Source organism: Ursus maritimus, unplaced genomic scaffold (genome assembly GCF_017311325.1).
Source record: "Ursus maritimus isolate PB19 unplaced genomic scaffold, ASM1731132v1 scaffold_14, whole genome shotgun sequence".
Lineage (NCBI taxonomy): Eukaryota > Metazoa > Chordata > Mammalia > Carnivora > Ursidae > Ursus > Ursus maritimus.
The window spans coordinates 58,214,638-58,235,960 of NW_024423786.1; the positions used below are offsets into that span (position 1 = coordinate 58,214,638).

Here is a 21,323-nt window from a genome sequence, read left to right on the forward strand (position 1 = left end):
CCCAAAAGCACAGGCCACAAAAGCAAAAAAACAGACAAATGGAGCACCAAACCTGAAAACTTCTGTACACCAAAGGACACAATCCAGAGTGAAAAGGAAACCTACAGAATGGGAGAATACTTGCAAATCATATTTACTACCTAATAAAGGGCTCATATCCAGAGTACATAAAGAACTCAAACAACTTAACAAAAATTCAAATAACCTGGTTAAAAATGGGTAAAGACTTGGGGCGCCTGGGTAGCGCAGTCGTTAAGCGTCTGCCTTCGGCTCAGGGCGTGATCCTGGCGATCCGGGATCGAGTCCCACATCGGGCTCCTCCGCTGGGAGCCTGCTTCTTCCTCTCCCACTCCCCCTGCTTGTGTTCCCTCTCTCCCTGGCTGTCTCTCTGTCACATAAATAAATACAAAAAAATCTTAAAAAAAAAAATGGGTAAAGACTCGAATAGACATTTCTCCAAAGATGATTATTCGAAGGACCAATGAGCACATGAAAAGTTGCTCAACGTCAGGAATCAGAGAAATGCAAATCAAACCTGTACCATCTAACGCCCATCAGGTTGGCTACAGTTCAAACACACACAGAAAGGTAATAACAAGTGCCGTCAAGGACATGGAGAACTCAGAACCCTTGTGCACTGTCAGTGGGAATATAAAATAGTGTTACCACTAGGGAAATTATGGAGGTTCCTCAAAAACATTAAAAAGAGAACTGCTCAACGTAGGCTCATCAACTGTGACACAGGCACTACCATGGGCGGTGCCGATCATGGGGGGAAGGGGACTATGCATGTGTGGGGGCAGAGAGTGTATGAGAAATCTCTGTAGTGTTTGCTCAATTTTGCTGTGAAACTAACTGCTCTAAAAATAAAGTTCATTAAAAAACAACAACAACAACAGAACTACCATATGATCCATCAATCCCACTTCTGGATTTATAGCCAAAAAAACCAAAAGCAGGATCTGGAAGAGATATTTGCACACCCGTGTTCATAGCAGCATTCTTCACGACAGCCAAGAGGTGGACGTGACCCAGCTGTGCACCTATGGATGAAGGGGTCAACAACACGACGCAGACACACACAACAGAACATGATGTGGCTGTATAAAGGAAGGACCCCGGGTCACAGCATGGACAAACCTTTAGGACATCACGCCAAGTGAATAAGCCAGTCAGAAAAAGACAAATGCTGCATGATTCCACTGACAGGAGGCAAAGTTATTAAATTCACAGAAACAGAAAGTAAAATGATGGTTACAAGCGAGGGGCAAGAGGGAAGGGGAAGGGGACAGTTGTTCAATGGGTAAACAGTTTCAGTTTTTCAAGATAAAAAAGTTCTGGAGATCTGCTCCACAACGATGTGAATGCAACTTAACACTACTGAACTGTAAAAATAGCTGAGATGGTCAATTTTGTATTTTTAACACAATAAAAAGAATTTTATGTAAATGGAATCATACAGTGTGCAACCTTTTGAGATGAGCTTTTTTCCACTCAGTGTGAGGCCCCTGAGATCACCCAAGTTGTTTTGCGTATCAGCAGCGTTTATCTGCGTTGCTGAGAAGTACACTCCACGCTATGGACGTACCACAGTTTATTCAGCCGCGGAGGGCGATCTGGGTCGTCTTCCAGCTTTTAGCTATTACTAATAAAGCCACTGTAACCGTTCACATACAGATTTTTACAAGGACGTAAGTTTCATTTCTCTGAAGTAAACGCCCGAGTGTGTACCTGATGGGTCATGAGGTAAGTTCACGCTCAGTCTTACAAGACACTACACACTGTTCTGCACAGGGGCTGTACCATTTCACATTCCCACCAACAACGTAGGAAACGCCAAGTTCCTCCGCATCCACTGGACAGCACTTGGTGCGTCTTTTTTTCTTTTTTTTAATTTTAGCTATTCTAGTAGGTATGTAGTGCCAACTTAGTGTGGTTTGAACATGCATTTCCCTAATGTCTTATAACACGGACCATCTTTTCATTTGCTCATGTGCTGCCTGGAATGTCTGTTCACATCTTTTGCTCATTTTCTAAAAGGACTGCTTTCCTTTACTGCTGAGTTTTGAGAGTTCTTTATATATCCTACATCAACCCTTTGCCAAATATTTAGTGTGCAAATACATTCTTCCAGTTGGTGGCCTGCCTTTTCATCTGTCTCACAAACAGCAGCTTTTAATGTTGGTGATGCCCAGTTTACCAATATTGCTCTTATCGATCGTGCTTTCGATGCTGTGCATACGGGCTCTTCACCTAGCGCCCCACTGTCTTGAAACCAAAACTCTAAGACAAACACCAGACCTAAGAATGAGAAAATGACAACACACACAGTTAAACTGTGAGCACATTCAAAAGCAAATGCACACAGTGCCTCCTAACATAAAGGACATTTAGAAAAAATCCTAAATGTGATTAACTGTTCTTTAAAAGCAATGCTTACTTTCCAAGATTAAAGCAAAAACAGCTTTAAGAATTTTTACTGCCAGGTAAAAATTTAAATGGTTTCTCTGTTGTTCACACTTCTAACAGACCTCTAACCAAGGGGACATGGACAAGAACGCTGGAGAAAAAGTCGAGAAGGAGCAGCTGCTTTTCTAAGTTATCACAGACTGACAGAAAGCATAAATAAGAGGAAAATTTCCTCTTATTAAAATTAACTTTTCACATATTTTCTAGAACTTCAAATCATAAAAAGAGGTATGCCCCTCTACGGCAACAACAAAAAATTATGGTATTTTCCCCAGCCGTTTCTCAGTGCCAGAATCTAACAAGGGAACAGCACTGATAAAAATTTCTGACCTACTGGAAGAAGGCTAATACTACTGTGCACTAGGGGGAGAAATTTATAATTTATGTAAAAGCGTGCGTATATCTTATTTCCTAAAGAGGCATTTTATTCTTATCCTCTCATCTGTTCATTACCTTGATTTGCAAAATGTTTGCTTTTTCTTAACTGTACTTTACCTGAACAATGTCATCAACCAGATAAAACGACACTATGTCTACCTTGCCAGACTGTCTCCATACACATATTCTATGCCTTTTTCTCTGAGAAGTTATTTCCTACAAACCAATCAAAGATGGCATTAAACAGAACCTTGGAGGTCATTTCACGTTTCAAATTCTAACAAAAATATTTCTCAATAACTAAGAAAGGCAAAACTCAGTTCCATCCTGAATGGAACTGAGTCCATTAAAACAAAAGAACACTTGGAATTTACTTGCTTGAAGCAAGAACACATTCACACTACGGTTAACCATAAAATTAGTATATCCTCCTCAAAAACAAAAACAACTTTGCACTTAAGGACCCAAAACCAAATAATCCAAGGCCTGAAATTCAATTTTGATAATGTAAACGAATACTTCACCTGAGAAAAGTTAATGAAAAAGCAGCAATAGAGTGATCGTCCATCGATTTCCAGGTTTCCCACACCAGATACCACTCTATTAATAATCAAGGCATCTCCATTTCATGATCCCATACAGAAGTATCACCAAATACGATGTGTATTCACACAGAAACTACGTAACAGAACTGTATACTCTGGTAGTACATTACAGCAAATGCAGTAGACTGTACGAAATATTAGTATCTACAGAGTGTAGAATTCACTTCAACCTTTTAATATGCTCAGCAGCATTTCAGAAAGTGAGATCATCCGTTACAAAAGACTAATGTAAGTATGTTTCATTCTGAAGTAGTTTATAGAAAATAATTTAATTTTCTGTTGTTTATAAAAAACTAAATTGCATTATCAAAAATAGTCACTGAATGAGAGAAATTATTACTTAAAAATCACTTACTCCCTAATGTTAAGAAAATTCACTTATTCACTGAAATATTAAGACTTTCCCCCATTGGGGCACCGGGGTAGCTCAGTCAGTTTAAGTGTCATGATCCTGGGGTCCTGGGATCCATAGGGGAGTCCGCTTCTCCCTCTCTCCCCCTGCTTGCGTGCTCACTCTCTCTCAAAAAAAAATATAATCTTTAAAAAAATTAACACAGACTTTCCCCCAGTTTCATTGGGACACAACTGACATATAACACTGTGTACTTTCAAGGCATACAACATAATGGTGTGCCGTATGTATACCCTGCAAAACGAGGCTGCTTAGATTCTGTGACACCACAGGCCAGGGATACGATCCCGCCACTACGGGGAAGGCAGTACGTCACCCAACACCTCTCCCTCAGTCACAGCGTTTGTTTCGCTTACGCTTTTTTCTGACAGCATATTCAGTAAACATGTAGCAGCTCCACTATTCCTATAAGAGAGCAATTTATTTCTGGATATAACAGTTCCTAGACTGTTAAACAATTAGAGCAGTATGATGCAATATGAATTTACTTCTAGACTTCCCCTCCACTTCCATATTTTTAAACATTTTCTTACATGTGAGTTAACAACTATTAAGAATATTAATATAGTTAAGAGGCACCTGTCTGACTGAGTTGGTAGAGCCTACGACTCCTGATCTCGGGACTGTCAGTTTGAACCCCATGCTGGGTGTAGAGATTCCTTAAATACAGTTTTTTAATCTTTAAAAAAAAAAAAAAAAAAGAATCTTAACGGCATCTCTTAAGGGGGGCAGGGGGCCTGAGTGGCTCAGGTGGTCAAGCTCAGGTCATGATCTCAGGGGTCCTGAGGTCCACCGTTTTGTCAAGACCCGCCCCTAGTGGGGAGTCTGCTTCTCTCCTCCTCCCTCTCCCTCCATTCCTCACCCCGCTCCAAGGCATGCTTTCCAGTGCACACACACGCATGCGTGCACTCTCTCTCTAAAATACATAAATAAAAACCTTTTTAAAAAATCTATTAAGGGGCACCGGGGTGGCTCAGTTGGTGGAGCGTCCAACTCAACTTCAGCTCATGTCTTGATCTTGGGGTTGTGCGTTCAAGGCCCGTGCTGGGCTCCACACTGGGCATGGAGCCTACTTAAGAAATACACATATGTATATACATAAAATATTATGTTCATCACCCAGAATCTTCTACCACGAGGGTAATTCCTGTCAATAATCAATTATTCTATTTCTGCTTGTTTAAAATTGTTAATGGAATTACATGTCAGAGTGCCAATATATTCTAGAAAGGCCAAGAAATACTAAATCTTTCTTACTCCTCCTTTTAAGCGTATTCTCTGACAATCCTACCAACACCAGGGCTGCTAATGAAACATCATGGCACAAAACCAGCGACTGCAGGGAACCCTCCAGGGAAAGAGCTCAGGGAACCCCCAGCAGCACAGCTTCACAGCCACCCACAGCACTCCTTGAGAAAGTGGATTTTCTTGGGCATCATGATATGTAGACTCTTTGGACATGAGACCAGGAATCTGTATTTCCCCAAGTGATTCCACCCCACATTACACACAAAGTCTAAGAAACACACTTAACTAACTCATCACAACAACCTACTTACATGGGTAATCAAGGAGATGAAGATTTGGGAATTTTCCAGATTACTTAAAAATATACAATCAAAATTTCTACAGTAAAAGAAGCTCAATTATTTTACTGTTATTATATTAAAAAATTCTTCTTCCTAGTTCTGGAATGACAGGTGCCTACGAGACCCTAACTCTTGAAAATCTATGCTACCAATGTTTAAAAAAAAAAAAACTCTCAAGGGATCTTAAAAAAAGAAAAAAGGCAAAAACTTCCTCGTATTCCTTATAAATGCTTGTCATATCATAAAATTTAGTACGGTAAGAGTGGAGAGTAAGTCCAACTAGTCCAAGGGGTGTCTGGGTGGCTCAGTTCGTTAAGCATCCGACTCTTGATATCAGCTCAGGTCTTGATCTCAGGGTCATGAGTTCAAGACCCGCAATGGGCTCCACGATGGGTGTGGAGCCTAATTTAAAAAAATAATATTTCCAAATCCAACTAGTCCAAAATTTTTCTCATAGTTAAACCACCAACACCAAAAAGCTCAGCACTACTTTCAGCTTATGACTTTAATTCCCTGATTCAGGAGAATGTTGGCCTTGAGCTCAATGGCTAAAATATCTTTTTATGATTACCTTAAGAATACCACTTAGATATTAATGTGTAGTATTTTACACAATAGGTTTTACTAAGATTTCCATAATCATTCTGGTAATTACTGGATAAATTAACTCTGAATATTAAAATTTATAAAATACTATTTCATGTTTGTGGTAATTACTGCTCCCTGGGAGGCAATATAACAATTAAAAACAACAAAGTCAAAAAAAAAATAAAATAAAAAATAACAAGTAAATAAATAAAAGCAACAAAGTCTCCAAAGTAAGAAGGCCCTCAATTTGAACACAGCAGTCCCACTCACTCATTCACTCACTCCAGCTTGACTCTGAGCAAGTGACTGACCTCTGGAAGCCACGGTCTCCGTTATCGGGAGGCTGAAGCGAGATAACAAACGTAAAGCAGTCTGCACGGTGCCCAGTACAGGCTAGTCCTCAGGAAATATACATACACATAAACAGAGATACAAGAATCTCTCTGAAACGGCACACAGGAAATTATCAACCATGGTTGTTTCCAAGAAAAGAACTTGGGGTTCTTTCGGGGAGTGGAGAGGCTATACCATTTTGTGCTCTGTATTCTTAACCGGTGCTTATAATACCTTCTCAAAAACTAAAATCATGTTTAACTACCTGGTGTGTCGGATTTCTCAGTGTGTAGCATAATGCACCGCTGCCGACCCGCAAAGGAGTCAGAGTCTAATAATACCCACAAAGAAACACACAGCCTATCTGATTTCGTGAGTCTGTTAGGTATTCTTACTTGTTTCACAACAGCCATAATGGTCTTACCCAAACAACCTTAAACCAGTGATTTTTCAACCTGGGTTGGTTTTAATCCCTCAGGGGACAATGGCAGCGGAGACGGGTCTGGCTGTCACAACTGAAGGGATGTGCTACTACTGGCATCTGGTGGGTGGACGCCAAGAATGCTGCTAAACATTAGTACAGGCTCCCACAACAATATCTGCCCAAAACGTCAGGAGTCCTGAGTCTGAGAAACTGCAACCAAAGGAGCCATTCTGCCCCACGCTGAGAGGAACCAGGTTCTTCATTCCAGGTACCAACCAAACACACACACACAATAAATTCTCCCCTCCAGTAATGAGTAATGAAGGAAAACCCTTAAAAGGTCAGCCTCAATAAACCTAACCACTATGGACCACTGCTGTTCTAAGTTTCTGAAATTCTAGCAGCTAGAATGTTTGTCTCCTCAATTCATTTCAGGACTTCTAAAGCATTTATCATTAAGCCTTTCAAAGTTCACTCTAAATGATTTCAGGAGATTACAGTCTACCATTCTTTCCTGTTTTCAAATGGTATCTGAAGAACCACAAAGCTCAAACAATGTACTACTAACACACAACAGGGCCCTTTATTTTAGTGAGTGTTATCAAGTCTTTCCAAGGAAGGAGATATTTTTACATTTCACTTAATACACTGTCTTGGCGTACTATTTTGTCCATGTTAATTAATATCCACCAAATCTTTAAGAAATTAAGAACAGTCCATTGTTTCTGACCAAGAAGGCAAGAAAAATTAATCAGCAGTTAAGTAACTTCATAATGAGGCTTGAAAAATTACACACCCATACATTCTCTCCTCTAAGCTTAAAGCATGTTTTAATGGGCCTTATCAAAAAGTCCACCACTGGGGCGCCTGGCTGGCTAAGTGGGGCGTGCAGGAGTCTTGATCTCCGGGTTGTGGGTTTGAGTCCCATGTGGGGTGTAGAGAATAATTAAAAATAAAATCTTAAAGAAGTCAACCATGAATGAAGAACTTTGTAAAATATTTTATCAACATTTGGGATTAATCTTGTCAAAAAGTGCAAAACTGAATCGAGAGGCCATTGAAATCTAGAGCTGAGTAAGAAACTGCTTCTGAAATACTGTTAACGCTGTTATTAGTCATACTTTCCTAGTAACTGCCTAACTTCTTTTACACCTTTTACAATATATGTTTCCCACCGTGTAAGAGCTGAATGCTGTTCTAATAATTACTTAGTATTCTAATATTGTTTGATACTTCACCACATAATAAAAACATATTAAAGAAGCCTTCGCGAGACAAAAGTACTCTTAATTCCTTCCTCCAATACAAAATAAACGAAAAAAAAAATACACAAATTAGGTGCGTCTGCAAACACAAGATGCAGTAAGGTTATCGTTTCACAGCTTTTCCGATACGCTCGCTATTCGTGATGGATTATCAAGCATCAGCAGAACTTCTCCATCCACTGGAAGTCACTCCCCACGAGCACGCAGAACTCGCGTACTTGTCCAAACCTGCCTGCTCATGGTCTAATAATAAACCTAATTATACAATCCCTAACAGCCCCTGACAACCTTTTTCTCAAGAAGCCGTAGAGGTGATTTAAGCAAGAGCTCCACTGCCCTGCGCTGGCGCTCTGCAGGCCGGGCTCGGGCTCCGGGTGTGAGGACCGGGCGGACCGGGCGGACAGCGGGCGCACCGCCGGCCCATTTCTCTTTAAATCTGGCAGCACGTGGGGCGGCATTGTGAAGCCACCAACCCGCCCCCCCCCCCGCGCACTTCGCGCACGTCCGCCCCCAGTGCGCATGCCCCGCTCGCACAGTCCTAGCGGAGTGGAGCCAACCCCCTAAAAAGTCAACCTGGAAGCCGCAAACGGCCGGAGGCCGGGACAATGGGGGAGGGGGACGCAGGCACCTCCGGGGAGGCCGCCCGGGCCGCCGCCCCAGGCCCGGCCCGGGGACCGCAGCCTCGGGGCTCCGCAGGCCGGCGCGGGGGGCCGCGGCGCTCCGAGCACAAAGCCCGGGGCTGGCCGCGAGCGGCTCCCCGGCCCGCGTCCACCCTCCCGGGCGGGCGGGCGAGGCGGGCGGGCGGCGGGACCCGTGCCAGGCGGAGGCAGGCCCGGCGGCGTCCCGCACCCGCCCGCCTCGCCGACAGCCGCGCCGCGCGGCCGCCCAGGCCGGCGCTTTTGTTATCCGCCCCAACTCCGCGGCGCCGCGCGGCCGGCCAGAAGTTTTGCGCGCCTCCCCTCCCCGGCCGAGGGGCCGCCTCCCCTCGCCCGCCCGGGCCCCGCCGCCCGGCCCCGCCCGCCCCGGCCCAGCCCCCCGCGGCCCGCGGGCCCAGACGCCCCTCCCGGCCCCCCGGGGTCCCGCGGCCCACCCCCCCTCCCCGGCCGCACCTGAGCCCCGGGGCCCGCCCCTCCGGGACCCGCAGCCCCTCCCCCGCAACGTCCCACCGGGCGGTGGGGGAGGGGGCGGGCGCCGGGCCCCGCTGCGGGGCGCGTCCCCGCCCCCGACACCCTCCCGACGCCGGCCAAGTGCCGGGCCGGAGGGGCGCCCCGGGCTCGCCAGCGGCCCGCCCGCCCGGGAGGAGGGAGGACTTGGCGGCGGCGGCCGCTGCCTGCGGCCCGGCCCGGCTGGCGCCCCGCCGCCAGCCCGCGCTCACCTGCCAGCTGTCTTCGCAGTAGCAGCGCCGACTGCAGCTCCGTCATCCTCCCGCCGAGGGCCCGGGCCGGCGCCGGGGCTTTCGGAGGGCCGGGGGCAGGCTCTGGGGGCGCCTGGAGCCGGGTGTGCTGAGGAACGCGGGCCCCCGCGACGGGAGCGCCGGAGAAGCCGGGGGAGGCCGGGCTGGGGCGGCGGGAGCAGCGCCTCGCTGCCGGCGCGGGTCCGCTCGGCTCGACTCCACACAGCGCCTCACGCCCGGAAGGGGAGGGCGCCGGGCGGCCGCGGCGCGCACTGGGACTCCGCTCGCCCGCTTCCCTCCTTCAACCCGCCCGTCGGCCCCGCCGGTGCCTTCCCCCCGCCACTGCCTCACTGCACGCAGGGCCGCTCCGCGCAGGCGCGCTGGGGCTGCCCACCTCGGCTCGCCCGCCCGCAAGCCCGACCCCTCGGCCGCTCGGCCCCGCCCCCAGCGGCGGAACCCCGCCCCCTGCGCGCGGCTCCCCCCGCCGCGCCGCCGCCATCTTGGGAAGGTCTCGAGCGGCAGAGGCCGGGGCGGGGCCGCCGCTGGCCGACGCCCCGCGGACGCCATGACGAAGAGGTCAAGGAGCGGCTGGACTTCGCCCTCGGGGTTGAAGCCGGTGGTGTGGGAGCGCGGGGGCCGACAGGAGCGGTGGATGTCTGCTTGCTGGCGGCCGCGAATCAGTCGTTGTTAGAGCCGAGCTCAGTACTGGGGTGCCCCACTTTAAGTAAACCCCCAAAGCCGACTTCACGTGTGCTGCTAATTCACTTTACAGAAAGAATGCGCGAAAAGATCCCTGGAATCAACAAAATGTTGTGCATCTCCTAGTACGAACGGACCGAGCACAGATGATGATCTCTGAGTAAGGGCAGTTGACATGAGCAAACCCTGGCACACACAGTTCCAAACACGGCCCAGAAAGGTGCCTGGGGTTGGGGACAGAGGTGCGGGGCGGCCCCCGCTGCCCCCGCTGCCCGGGGGCTCGGACCCACCTGTTCCTTCCACAAATACCCAGGACACCGGCGCTGACTTCGCAGCTGTATGCGGAAGACGCGGAAAAGTACCGCTCGCTTCCTGCCCTCACAAGGCTTACGGTCTCTGAGTTCCGGGAAGTCGGCAGCCGGAAGAGGGCAGATGGGAGGAAGGGCTGGAAACACCTGTCCTCACCCTCCCCTGAACAGCGAGCGGGGAGCGCGGCCCGGCCCCTTCGGCTGCGTGAGGCCCAAAGCTGGCTCCGTTTCCCTGAGGAAGAGAGGGACACAGGAAGGCTCGAAGATGGCTGTGCATTTAGAGGAGAAAATAAGTCCCCGGCAACGGGCCCCCCTCCTGGGATCTCCTCAGGCGGGTTTTCAGCAGTGCTACCGGCCCGCCTCGGTTTGCCCTCTCCTAGAAGAAATCGCAGCCCTCGTGGGCCCTGGAGCTTCCTTGGCTCCACTACGGAACAATCAAAGTCCGGAAACACCCCTCCTTTCTGGACTAGAAATCCTCCTTTTAGAATAAATTTTTTATTTCATCGAAGTAGTCAATACACATAGTTCATGATCAGTGTCCTAAGGCTTATACTGAAACACACATTCTTCGTGTTAGCCTCGCCCACCCCTAAATCCTGCCTGCCCGGGCCAATCCCCTTTACCGCTCACAGCAGTTCCTGCGGTAGGTGCCTCCATTTATTCTAAATAAGATACTTTAATGCCTTTTCTTGACTTAGGCCATCTTAGACCTTCTATATTCTTGCTATAACAGATGAGTTAACTTTTATGCTACCTTCTAACCTTTATTCTCCTAATATCATTAAACCATTACATTTATATCAATCAGTAGTTTTTATATCAATAGCTGTTATAGCAATAAACAGTTTTTACACTATTGTGACTTTGTAAATGTTGATTGTAATGGTTTATAATTGTATTTGTTCCTTACACAGACTTTTATCCAGCCTAGAGTTTCTGATTGTACCTTGTTTTCCTTGCACTATCTTGATTGTAATCAATATCCTTCCCTTCCCAATCCCACCCCCTTTTTACTGTATTCTGTTAAGCCCTTTTTCTTAGAAATCTCCCTTCCTGAAGCCTGTATAAACTCCTCTCACTGGCCCTGGTTGCATTGAGCCATGCCTGCGGGTGGGAAGTCTTCTAGGGTTCCTCTTGACCTCTCTCCTGGGCTCCACCTAGGTCATCCTGGATCTCAAGTGTAATTCTTCCTTTTGCTGGAGGATATTCTCCCATAATTGTGAGCAATATATATGGGGCAAATTTTCTAAGTCCTTCTATGTCCAAAAATGTCAAAGTTTTAAACATTTATAACTTAATGCCAGCTTAGCTGGGTATAAAATTTTATGTTTAAAATCAAATTATTTTTCTTCAGAAATATGAAAGTATTGATCCATTGTCTTCTAGCATCTGGCGATGCTGTGGAGTCTTGTTCCATTGTAGGTGGCCTGTTTTTTGTTTGTTTGTTTGTTTTTGTCTTGGATATTTGTAGCATTCTCTTGTTACATCTGGTATTTTTAGGTATGGTGATAACACACTTTGGTATGTCTACAGGGTGCTCTCTTTTTGTAACTAAGTGTGCTCATAGTTTTGTGGTGAAACAATGGTTGTTTCATTTACATACAGAGATGAACATAGGGTAATGAGATAGTCTCCATCTTTCTGATATATAAAAAATTATTTTAAAAAGCAATTGAGAGGCGCCTGGGTGGCTCAGTCGGTTAAGCCTCTGCCGTTGGCCCAGGTCATGATCCCGGGGTCCTGGGATCAAGCCCCACATCAGGCTCCCTGCTCATCAGGGAGCCTGTTTCTCCCTCTCCCTCTTCCCCTCCTCCCTGCTCATGCTCTCTCTCTCTCTTTCTCTCTTGCTCTCTCTCTCTCTCTCAAATAAATAAATAAAATCTTAAAAAAAAAAAAGCAATTGATATTTGTATGTTGATCCAGAAACCTCACTAAACTCTAATCACTTATCTATAGATTATTTTGATTTTCTATAAAATGTGTGTCCAAATAATGTCATTTCTATGTCCTCCTTTTGAAACATTGTTTCTCTTTGTTGCCTCACTATGCAGGATAGGATTTCCAGCAGAGCTGCCTAGAAGATGTGGTAGTGAGCACCCTTGTCTTCTTCCATTTTTAAACAGACTATTTCAAGGTTTCACTATTAAATCTAATGCCGCAGATTTTTTTTTTTTTTGCAGGTCCTTTTAACAGATTAAGGAAGTTCCTTCTCATACCTTCTTATTTAGATTTATTTTTTATAATAATCTCCAAATTCTTTACTCCTGTGCAGATCTTCACCGGAGGCTTATATTGACACATTCACCTGTCTAACTTTGTGTTCATTTACTTAGCAAGTGTTTGTTGAGCACCTGCTATAAGCTAAAGGTGGGCTTTAGGGGCACCTGGTGGCTCGGTTGGTTGAGTGTCTGACTCTGGATTTCCACTCAGGTCACGATCTCCAGGTCATGAGATCGAGCCCCGTGTCAGGCTCTGTGCTCAGTGTGGAGTCTGCTTGAGATTCTTTCCCTCTCCCTCTGCCCCTACCCCTGCTTGCTCCCTCTCTCTCTGTCTAAAATAAATATATAAATCTTTAAAAAATAAAAATAGGGGGCACCTGGGTGGCTCAGTCAGTTAGGCATTCAACTCTTGATTTCCACTCAGGTCATGATCTGAGGGTCATAAGATCGGCCCCTGCATCAGGCTCCACGTTCAGCATGGAGTCTCCTTAGGATTCTCTCCCTCTCCCCCTCCCACTTGTGTGTACTCTCTCTCTAAGATAAATAAATAAATAAAATATTTAATGAAAATAATAAATAAGGTGATTTTTAAGACAAGGTTTGGGAATAAACTAGGCAAATCAGGTCAGGTCCCTACTCTCATGACAATGGTACCAAGTAAGAGAGGACAGTCAGTAAAAAACTAAACAAAGATTAAACAACTCAGCATTGGATTACAATAAGTGATATGATGGAAATAAGTAGGGTGAGTGAATAATGCAATGAAAAGGGTCTGTACTAGATAAGGTGGTCAGGGAAGTCCTCTCTCTAGAGAACGTATTTGGACTGAGCTCTGCACTGCAAATAGGAGATGCCGTTTGAGGATTAGGGGAAGAGCATTCCAGTCAGAGGGAGCCGCTACTGTTAAGGCCCTGACGTAGGTAAGCGGTCAGCTTGTCCAAAGACAGGAAAGATCAGCATGGGTGGGGTGGCCCCACCGAAGCCCAGTGAAGAGGGGGCAAAGGAGAGGCAGGCAGGGGCCATCTTGCAAGGGACCTAGCTGAGCACAGCAGAGAGTTTGGATCTTAGCTCAGTTGCAGTGGAAGCCTTGGGAGGGGTGTGGTCTAATTTACATGGTGCTTATAGAGAAGAGAAGAGTTTTCTGGAAGACCAGTCAGAAGCCTACTGCACAAGAAGAGGCAAAAGATGGGATGACTTGAACCAGGACGGGGCAGGGATGGTAAAGCAGGCATGGGAAAGGGGATGGGGAACAGATTTGAGAAGCATTTTGGAAGTAAAATAGGAAGGGCTTGCTGACAGATTGAATGTGGGTGAATGGGAAAGATGATTCCTAGGTTTATGACTCCTGGAATAACTGGGTTGGTTTGAAAAAGGCGGAAGGGAAAGCAGGTTTTGGTGTGGGGGTATCTATTTGGATGACTTCTTTTTTAGCTGTTTGTTAGACATGCAAGCAGGGATGTTGAATTAGCAGACACATACCCACACCTGGAGAGCAAAGAAGAGAGAGAAGAGGCCAAAGCTACAGACACACATTTGGAGACAGCAGCATAGGCTTCCTAGGGAGAAAGTGTGATAAGATTTTTTTTTCTTAAGCCTAAAAATGAGCCCAGACATCTGAGCTCCCAGCCATCTGAGGTCAGGTAGAGGAGGAACCGGCAGCAGAGGCTGAGAAAGGGGACAAAAGGAGAGGACCTGAGATGGGGGGACATGTGCCCAGGAGGAGGGAATGGTCAGCTGCCACATGCTGCGGAGAAGGATGTGGGCTGAGAAGTGTGCACTGAATCCTGAACCTGGACACCCATCGCTCGCCCTGATGGCGGAAGCTTGGTAGAGCGCGCCGAGCACCGTGGGCTAAGGCTGAACCAGATGCGAGGCCACGGGTCTCTGTGCCGAGGGCTGACATGTGGTTTTGTGGTCATGAACTGAAAATGGAGCCCGTAGATCCAGTTAGGTGGTATTTTCTTTCCGATGATGTTCAGCTGCTCAGATGCATGTGGAGAAGGATGATTGCTGGGTGCGTGGGTCAGTAAGTGGAGAGGACGGAGACCTGCGAGTTTGTTGAGGGTGTGTGAAGAGAGTAGAGAAGGATATGAAAACTGGAAGGAGCTGATGGGTAGTGGGAAAGTGATAAAAATAATAGGGTCTCGATGAGGTTGAAGAATTGTGTGGTGCAGTCACTAAACCAAACGAGCTGGGAGGATGGGAAATGCTGGTCAGGGTGGGTGGCTTGGAATCCAGAGTTCGGTTGTGATCTGTTTATGGTGCTGAGGCCGTGTCACGTGAATGTGGCACAGGCTGGCTGGTGGGAGGCGGGAGGCAGTCAAAGTACTGGGTAAGTCATTCCCATGGGTAATGAAGTCCCCAAGGACAAGGGCTGCAGAAGGATGGGGAGGAAGGCTGTGAGGCAGGAGTCAAAGTCTTTGGTGAATTAATCCGTCAGGACTGGCAGTGAAGGGGTGATCCGTGGACCCACCAGATGGCATTGACCTCAGAAGAGCCTAGGGTTCAGGGAAAGGGAAGGAGAAACGTCTGGAAAGCCACAGTGGGAACAGCAGAGGCTAGGCCTGCCGACTCGGAGACAGGGGGAGTGTCAGTGAAACAGCCATCCCTTGAGAGGGCTAAGAACACAGTCGTCACATGAGGCCAGGGGTGGAGGAGCACGCAGGAGCACCTCCCAGCAGCCCGATCGAAGCTCAGTGCCTCCTCCCCAGACCTGCTCTGTCACAAGCAATGGTGCCCACTCACCTGGCTCAGAAAGAGGAGGCTCAGCCTTGCTGCCCCCCCCTTCAGCTGACCGATCACCAAGGCCTAAATGTTCCCTCGTTTCCGTTCCTGTGGACACTTCTTGATCCAAGGCTGTGGCCACTGCCATAACCTCCATGAGGGTCTCCTGGCCACTGGCCTTGACCCTGTCTCCCCTCATCTATTCTCTGCAGCCACAGAGAAACATTCAAAATGCAAACCGGCTATTGTCTCACTTTGACTGAAAACTCACAGTGGCCCCAACTGTTTGAGGATATAATCGAAGCCCCCAGAGATGGTCTGTTCTTCCCTGGGGCTCCAGCTTCATCCTGAACCTCTCATCCTGGGCCTCTTGTGAACACTCTCTGCCCCTGACGGCACTTTTCTCCTTCCTCCAAAAGGTCAAGGGTTTCTGTTCTGTTTTTTGGCTTTTTACACCCCTGGGTCTTTCCCTTTGCTGTTGCAGTGGCCAGAACATTCTTTACTGCGAAGCTGCTGGAGAACTCCTACTAATTCATCTTTCACATCATCGGCGGAGGAAGCAATTTCCTCCAGGAAACCTTTCTCAATCTCAAAAGTACTCTTACTTCTCTGTTTCCTATTTCCAGCGTGTATTACATCTCCTTTCCCAGCACGTATCGTGCAGTATTGCGTTGTTTTTTCTTTCCACTCGTCTGTAAGCTTTGTGATGGCGGTGTTCTTCTCTGTTCTGAGAACTTCATGCAATGATGCTGCATCGTAGGGCCAGTAGATACCTACTGAATGAATAAGTCGATGCTATTAAATTAATAACAGGATAATCTTTCAAAATTACTTTAGGCTGATGCTTATTAAATTTGGATTTGTATACCTGGCAGAGGGTGGTAAAGAGGAGCCAGACACAAAAGGCCACAATTATACGATTCCATTTATACGAAATGCCCAGGATAGGCGAATCCATAGAGACAGAAAGTAAATGAGTTGCTGCCTAGGGATGGGGTTGGAGGGTGGGTATGGACAGGAACAGCTAATGGGTACAGAATTCTTTTTAGAAAGGCGACAATGTCTTAAAATTGATCGTGGCGATTGCCGTACAACTCTGTGAATGAATAACAACCACGGGTTATGTGCACTTTACACGGGTCAATTGTACAGTATGTAAATTGTATCTTAGTAAAGCTGTAATAAAATAATATACCCAAAGAAATCAGAAAATAACAGAAACAAGAGTGTGAGACAGAGAATGGAACCAGTAGAGAAAACCAGTAAAGAGAAATAACAAGGCCAAAAAACAGTGCTGACAACATTAACAAGACTCTGGCAAACCTGATCAAGAAAAGAGAAAGCACTGGGATCCCTGGGCGGCTCAGTCAGTTGAGCGTCCGACTCCTGGTTTCGGCTCAGGTCATGTTCTCAGGGCTGTGGGATCGAGCCCTGCATGGGGCTCAGCGCTCAGTGTCTGCTTGGTATTCTCTCTCTCCCTTTCCCCCTGTCCTCCCCTCTCTCTCTAAAATAAATAAATCTTAAAAAAAAAAAAAAAGAAAGAAAGAAAAGAAAAGAGAAAGCACAGATGAAATGAAGAATGAAAAGAAGCAAAACCACGTGGATTCAAATGGTAGCAAGAGAGGGATGCCTGGGGGTCTCAGCTGGTGGAGTGTCTGCCTTCAGTTCAGGTCGTGATCCTGGGGTCCTGGAATCGAGCCCTGCACTGGGTTCCCTGCTCAGCGGGGAACCTGCTTTTCCCTCTCCCTCTTCTGCTCCCCCTGCTCATGCATGTTCTCTCTCTCTCTGTTGAGTAAATAAATAAAATCCTAAAAAACAACAACAAAAAAAAGAAGTAACAGAAGGCCTAAATAATCCCATTGCTATTTTAAACAAGTGGGATTGGAGTTAAACGTCTTCCTACTAAGCAAACCACAGGCCCAGATGATTTTATTGATATGTTTTACCAAATTTCAAAGATCAATTGATTCTAATCTTATACAAACTAAAGTAAGGGGCCGAGGGTACTTGTTATAAAATCAGCATATGGGGCACCTGGGTGGCGCAGTCGTTAAGCGTCTGCCTTCAGCTCAGGGCGTGATCCCGGCGTTATGGGATCGAGCCCCACATCAGGCTCTTCCGCTATGAGCCTGCTTCTTCCTCTCCCACTCCCCCTGCTTGTGTTCCCTCTCTCGCTGGCTGTCTCTATCTCTGTTAAATAAATAAATAAATAAAATCTTTTAAAAAAATAAAATAAAAGATAAATAAATAAAATAAAATCAGCCTAGTCTTACTTCTGAGACCTGATAAAGTCAGTCTGCACAAGGACAGCTGCAGATCAGTGTAAATTGTGAAAACCTTAAAAAATTAGGGAATTGAATAGGGCAACATGTACAAAAACAGTACATGGTGTCTGAGATGCATACATCCGGGGCGTAAGGTTGGGTTAGTACCAGAAGTCAGTAAGTACAATTTGCCACATTAACAGATTAAGGGCCGGATGGGGAGAAGCACAAAGGCCCAGAGAAAACATGTGATGGAATTCGACATGCACTCTTTATAAAGTCTGACTCAACGAGGAATAGACAGGAACTTCCCCAACCTATTAAACGGCCACCACAGAAAACCCTCACGTAAGAGCAGGAACAGGGGCAGCTGGGTGACTCAGTCGGTGGAGCGTCTGACTCTTGACCTCGGCTCCGGTCATGACCTCAGGGTCATGGGATCGAGCCCTGTGTCAGGCTGTGTGCTGAGCGTGGAGTCTGCTTGAGATGCTCCCTCTGCTCCTCCCCCACCCCGCCTGTGTGCCCTTGCGTGTGCCCTCTCTCTCTCTCTAGCAAAAATAAATAAATGGAATCTAACAAGTAAATAAAATAAAATAGTGTCTGCACAGGGTTCACGTGCTAGGGGGGCCTGACAGTCGGTAGACGGGTCGACCAAAAGATCCCTGCAGATGCTAACAAGCGTGTGAGGAAAATACGATGGGGTGTCAGGAAAGGCTGCCTGAGATGACCCTAGCTAAGGGGGTCACGGAGGGCTTCTCTGAGGCCGTGGCATGCGAACGGAGACAGGAAGAGGAGGCAGCAGTAAGAACTCGCGAGGAGGCCGGTGGTGTAAGGCCGCCAAGAAGGCTTGGGGCGGGGGCACGAGGAAGGAGGGGAAGGGACGCGGGACAAGGTGAGGAGTGGACTGCACCGTCTTTGCCCTGGAAAGTTCAGAGGAGTCTCTTCTCTTCCCAGAAGTCTGACTCTGAAAGAGAAAAGAGGTCCACGTGTAAAACGATGGAACCCATGTGCCTTCCCAGGGTGCTGAGCGTAAGGCCTTTGGGTTCTCAAAGGAGCTCTTTGCTGGGACCACACACTTCCTTCAGGCTGCAGAGCAGCCCACCCATGCTCAGGGCCCTCCAGGGTCCTCACTGTCACCCTGACAGTCCCATGGGACAGGGACAGGGCCTCCCCGATCCCGAGGGGACGGAGAGAAACCCAGCGGGGAAGTCAGGCTCAGCTCAGATGTGCTGCTGTCCTCACAGAGCACACACGCTGTGGCCGGGAACGTGAACCCGGGTCTCAGAGCCCGCTCAGATCTAGCTCCGGAGAGCCTGCCCCGCCTCACCTGTCTCAGGTGTTTGCCAGCCTTAGCAACGGGGAAGGTGGAACGGATCCTTGCAGGCGGGCTGATAATGGAGCTGCAGGGGGTGGGAGCCAGCGTGCAGAGTGATTGACCACAGCCGGCCTTTTCGAGAAAGATGACCATCAAGGGGCTGAAAGACAGCTGGCAGTGGCTAGAAATGGGGGCAACGGAGACACTTTTGTGGTTGGGTTTTCGCTGTGCTATCTTTTAGGGTGGGGGAGTTGAGAACGAGCTGGAGGCCGACAGCGGGGAGCCCGTGAAGGAGCGAACGGGAGGGCGGTGGGCTGCGCAGGGCGCCCAGGAAGAGGGAGAGGTGTGCCCGCAGCTCAGGTGGAGGGGGCTTTATGCAGGAGGAAGACGACGTCTTCCTCTGGCACCAGGGGAAGAAGGAGCGGACGTGCAAGCGGGTGGTTCGGTGGTGTGGGGCAGGAGGCAGGTGCTCGGCTGTGGCCGAGGTGGGGATGGCGGTGGCGGTAGCTGAAGACCTAGAGAACAGTAGGGACAGCTGGCCGGGGAAGCAAGGAGGCTGGTTGGCCAGGCTGCCTGGGAGCCAGGGTGATGTCGGATACTAGTGTGGCGGTGCCTGTGCGCCCCGATGTGAGGCTTTCCTCCTCAGTGCTCGCTTGCCCAGATGGAGACACGGAGAAGATGGGGAGCTGGAATGACCGGGGGCCGGTGTGACAGACCGACGGCCGCCCACGCACGGGCGTGACTCACCAGACACCCCTGTTACCGCAGACACACACAGCCTCCGTATCAGAAGAGGCCGTTTTGTCGGCAGTGTTCTTCCAGGTTGATGGGGAACCTCAGACCAGGTTCTGTCTATCGATCGATCGATCGATCGATCGATTAATCAATCTCTCGATCGATCGACCTAATTTAAAGTAGGCTCCATGCCCAGCATGGAGCCCAACGCGGGGCTCAAACTCACGACCCTGAGATCGAGACCTGAGCTGATCAAGACCTCAGTGCTCTCGACTGAGCCTCGCAGGTGTACCCCGACCGGGTTCTCTCACTGTGTGAGCACGTCCTGTGACTGGAGACTTCACGACCCCGTGATCTGCTGCAGATAGCTATTGGTGCATGTAATGGAATTTGTTTCCTGGGTAGCCCCCCACATCTTCTGAACCCACTTCTTCTATGTGGGGGATTTCCCACCTCCCAAAGGCAGATGCTGGGACTTGCCTGCCTGACCTCCTTTGCAGCCAGGGCCCGAAGGTTGGACCTGACCACCCACCAGACCTGAACTCAGGAGACAGAGCTAGGAGGCCATTGGCCTCGCAGGATGCCCTTTGTTGGCAGGGCTGGCAAGGCTCTCAGAAGCAGTAGGGCCAGAGCTGCTGTCCAGATGGAGGTCTAGTGGCGGAGGGGACCCCCTCCTGCCTGTGAGCATCCCAGCTCCGTGATGGGCATCATCTCCCCAGTTCTAGAGAAGTGCTGTGCAACAGAAATGTAGAGCGAGCCACAGAAACTATTTTCACTTGTTTAACAGCCACACTTAAAAAAATCTTTAAAAGGTGAGATCATTTTTACAGCATATTTGATGTGACCCCACATATCCTAAATGTTATTTCGACATGTAATCAATATTAAAAAGTATCCGTGAGATCATTTGTATTCTTTTTTACGCTGAATCTTTGAAATTCAGTGCATATTGAGTGCATGAAGTACACCTCAGTTCAGCCTGGCCGCGGTTCGGGGATTCACGCGGCCAGTGGCCACTATGTGACAGCAGACCCCGTGCCGATCAGGGGCCTCCCAGCATGACCAGCTGGCCGTGCCAGACATCCAGCAAGCTACCAAATATTTTCAGTAAAGTCCTCTTCTGTTTAAGTGTGTTGCAAGAAGTGCTCTTATTTACAACTGACGGTCATTTGGGGATGTTGACCACAAGAAAGAGTGAAGGCTCCACGGGCACAGATACGTCCCCCTACTGTTCATTGCGTACCCCCGAGGCCCGGAACAATACCCGGTTCTTGCCCCTCAAACACGAGTTGCATGAATGAATGCGTGAATGGGGAAAACGTTCCTCCCTCGGTAAGTCTCCCAGTATGAATTCTTGACCGAAGCTTCCTTTGTCCGACTGCCTGGTGGTTCCTGGACATCTTCACAGCCTAACAGCACACGTGGGCCTTGGGCGATGAGCCTGCTGTGGGGGATGTGGCAGGAAAGCGTGGCTTCTGCCTCAAAGACCGGCTCTGGGAGCAGATGACGGAAGCCAGTGGCTCACAGAGGGCTGGGGGTCTGGCTCTGGGTGGGAGGGGGGGGGAGGCGAGGCACTGAAGCCGGGGGCCGTGGCTCAGGGTAC

General features: G+C 48.3%; 1 protein-coding gene across 1 annotated transcript in view; it reads right to left on the minus strand.

The window, feature by feature from the left end:
* The window catches only part of UBE2G1 (ubiquitin conjugating enzyme E2 G1), a 100,082-nt gene extending 90,325 nt beyond the window's left edge, over positions 1 to 9,757 (minus strand). The window contains exon 1 of the mRNA XM_040629833.1: positions 9,439 to 9,757. Within this exon, the coding sequence (XP_040485767.1) occupies positions 9,439 to 9,484 (46 nt within the window). The 5' untranslated portion in view covers positions 9,485 to 9,757. The remainder of the gene's footprint in view (positions 1 to 9,438) is intronic.
* Positions 9,758 to 21,323: the final 11,566 nt, after the last annotated feature.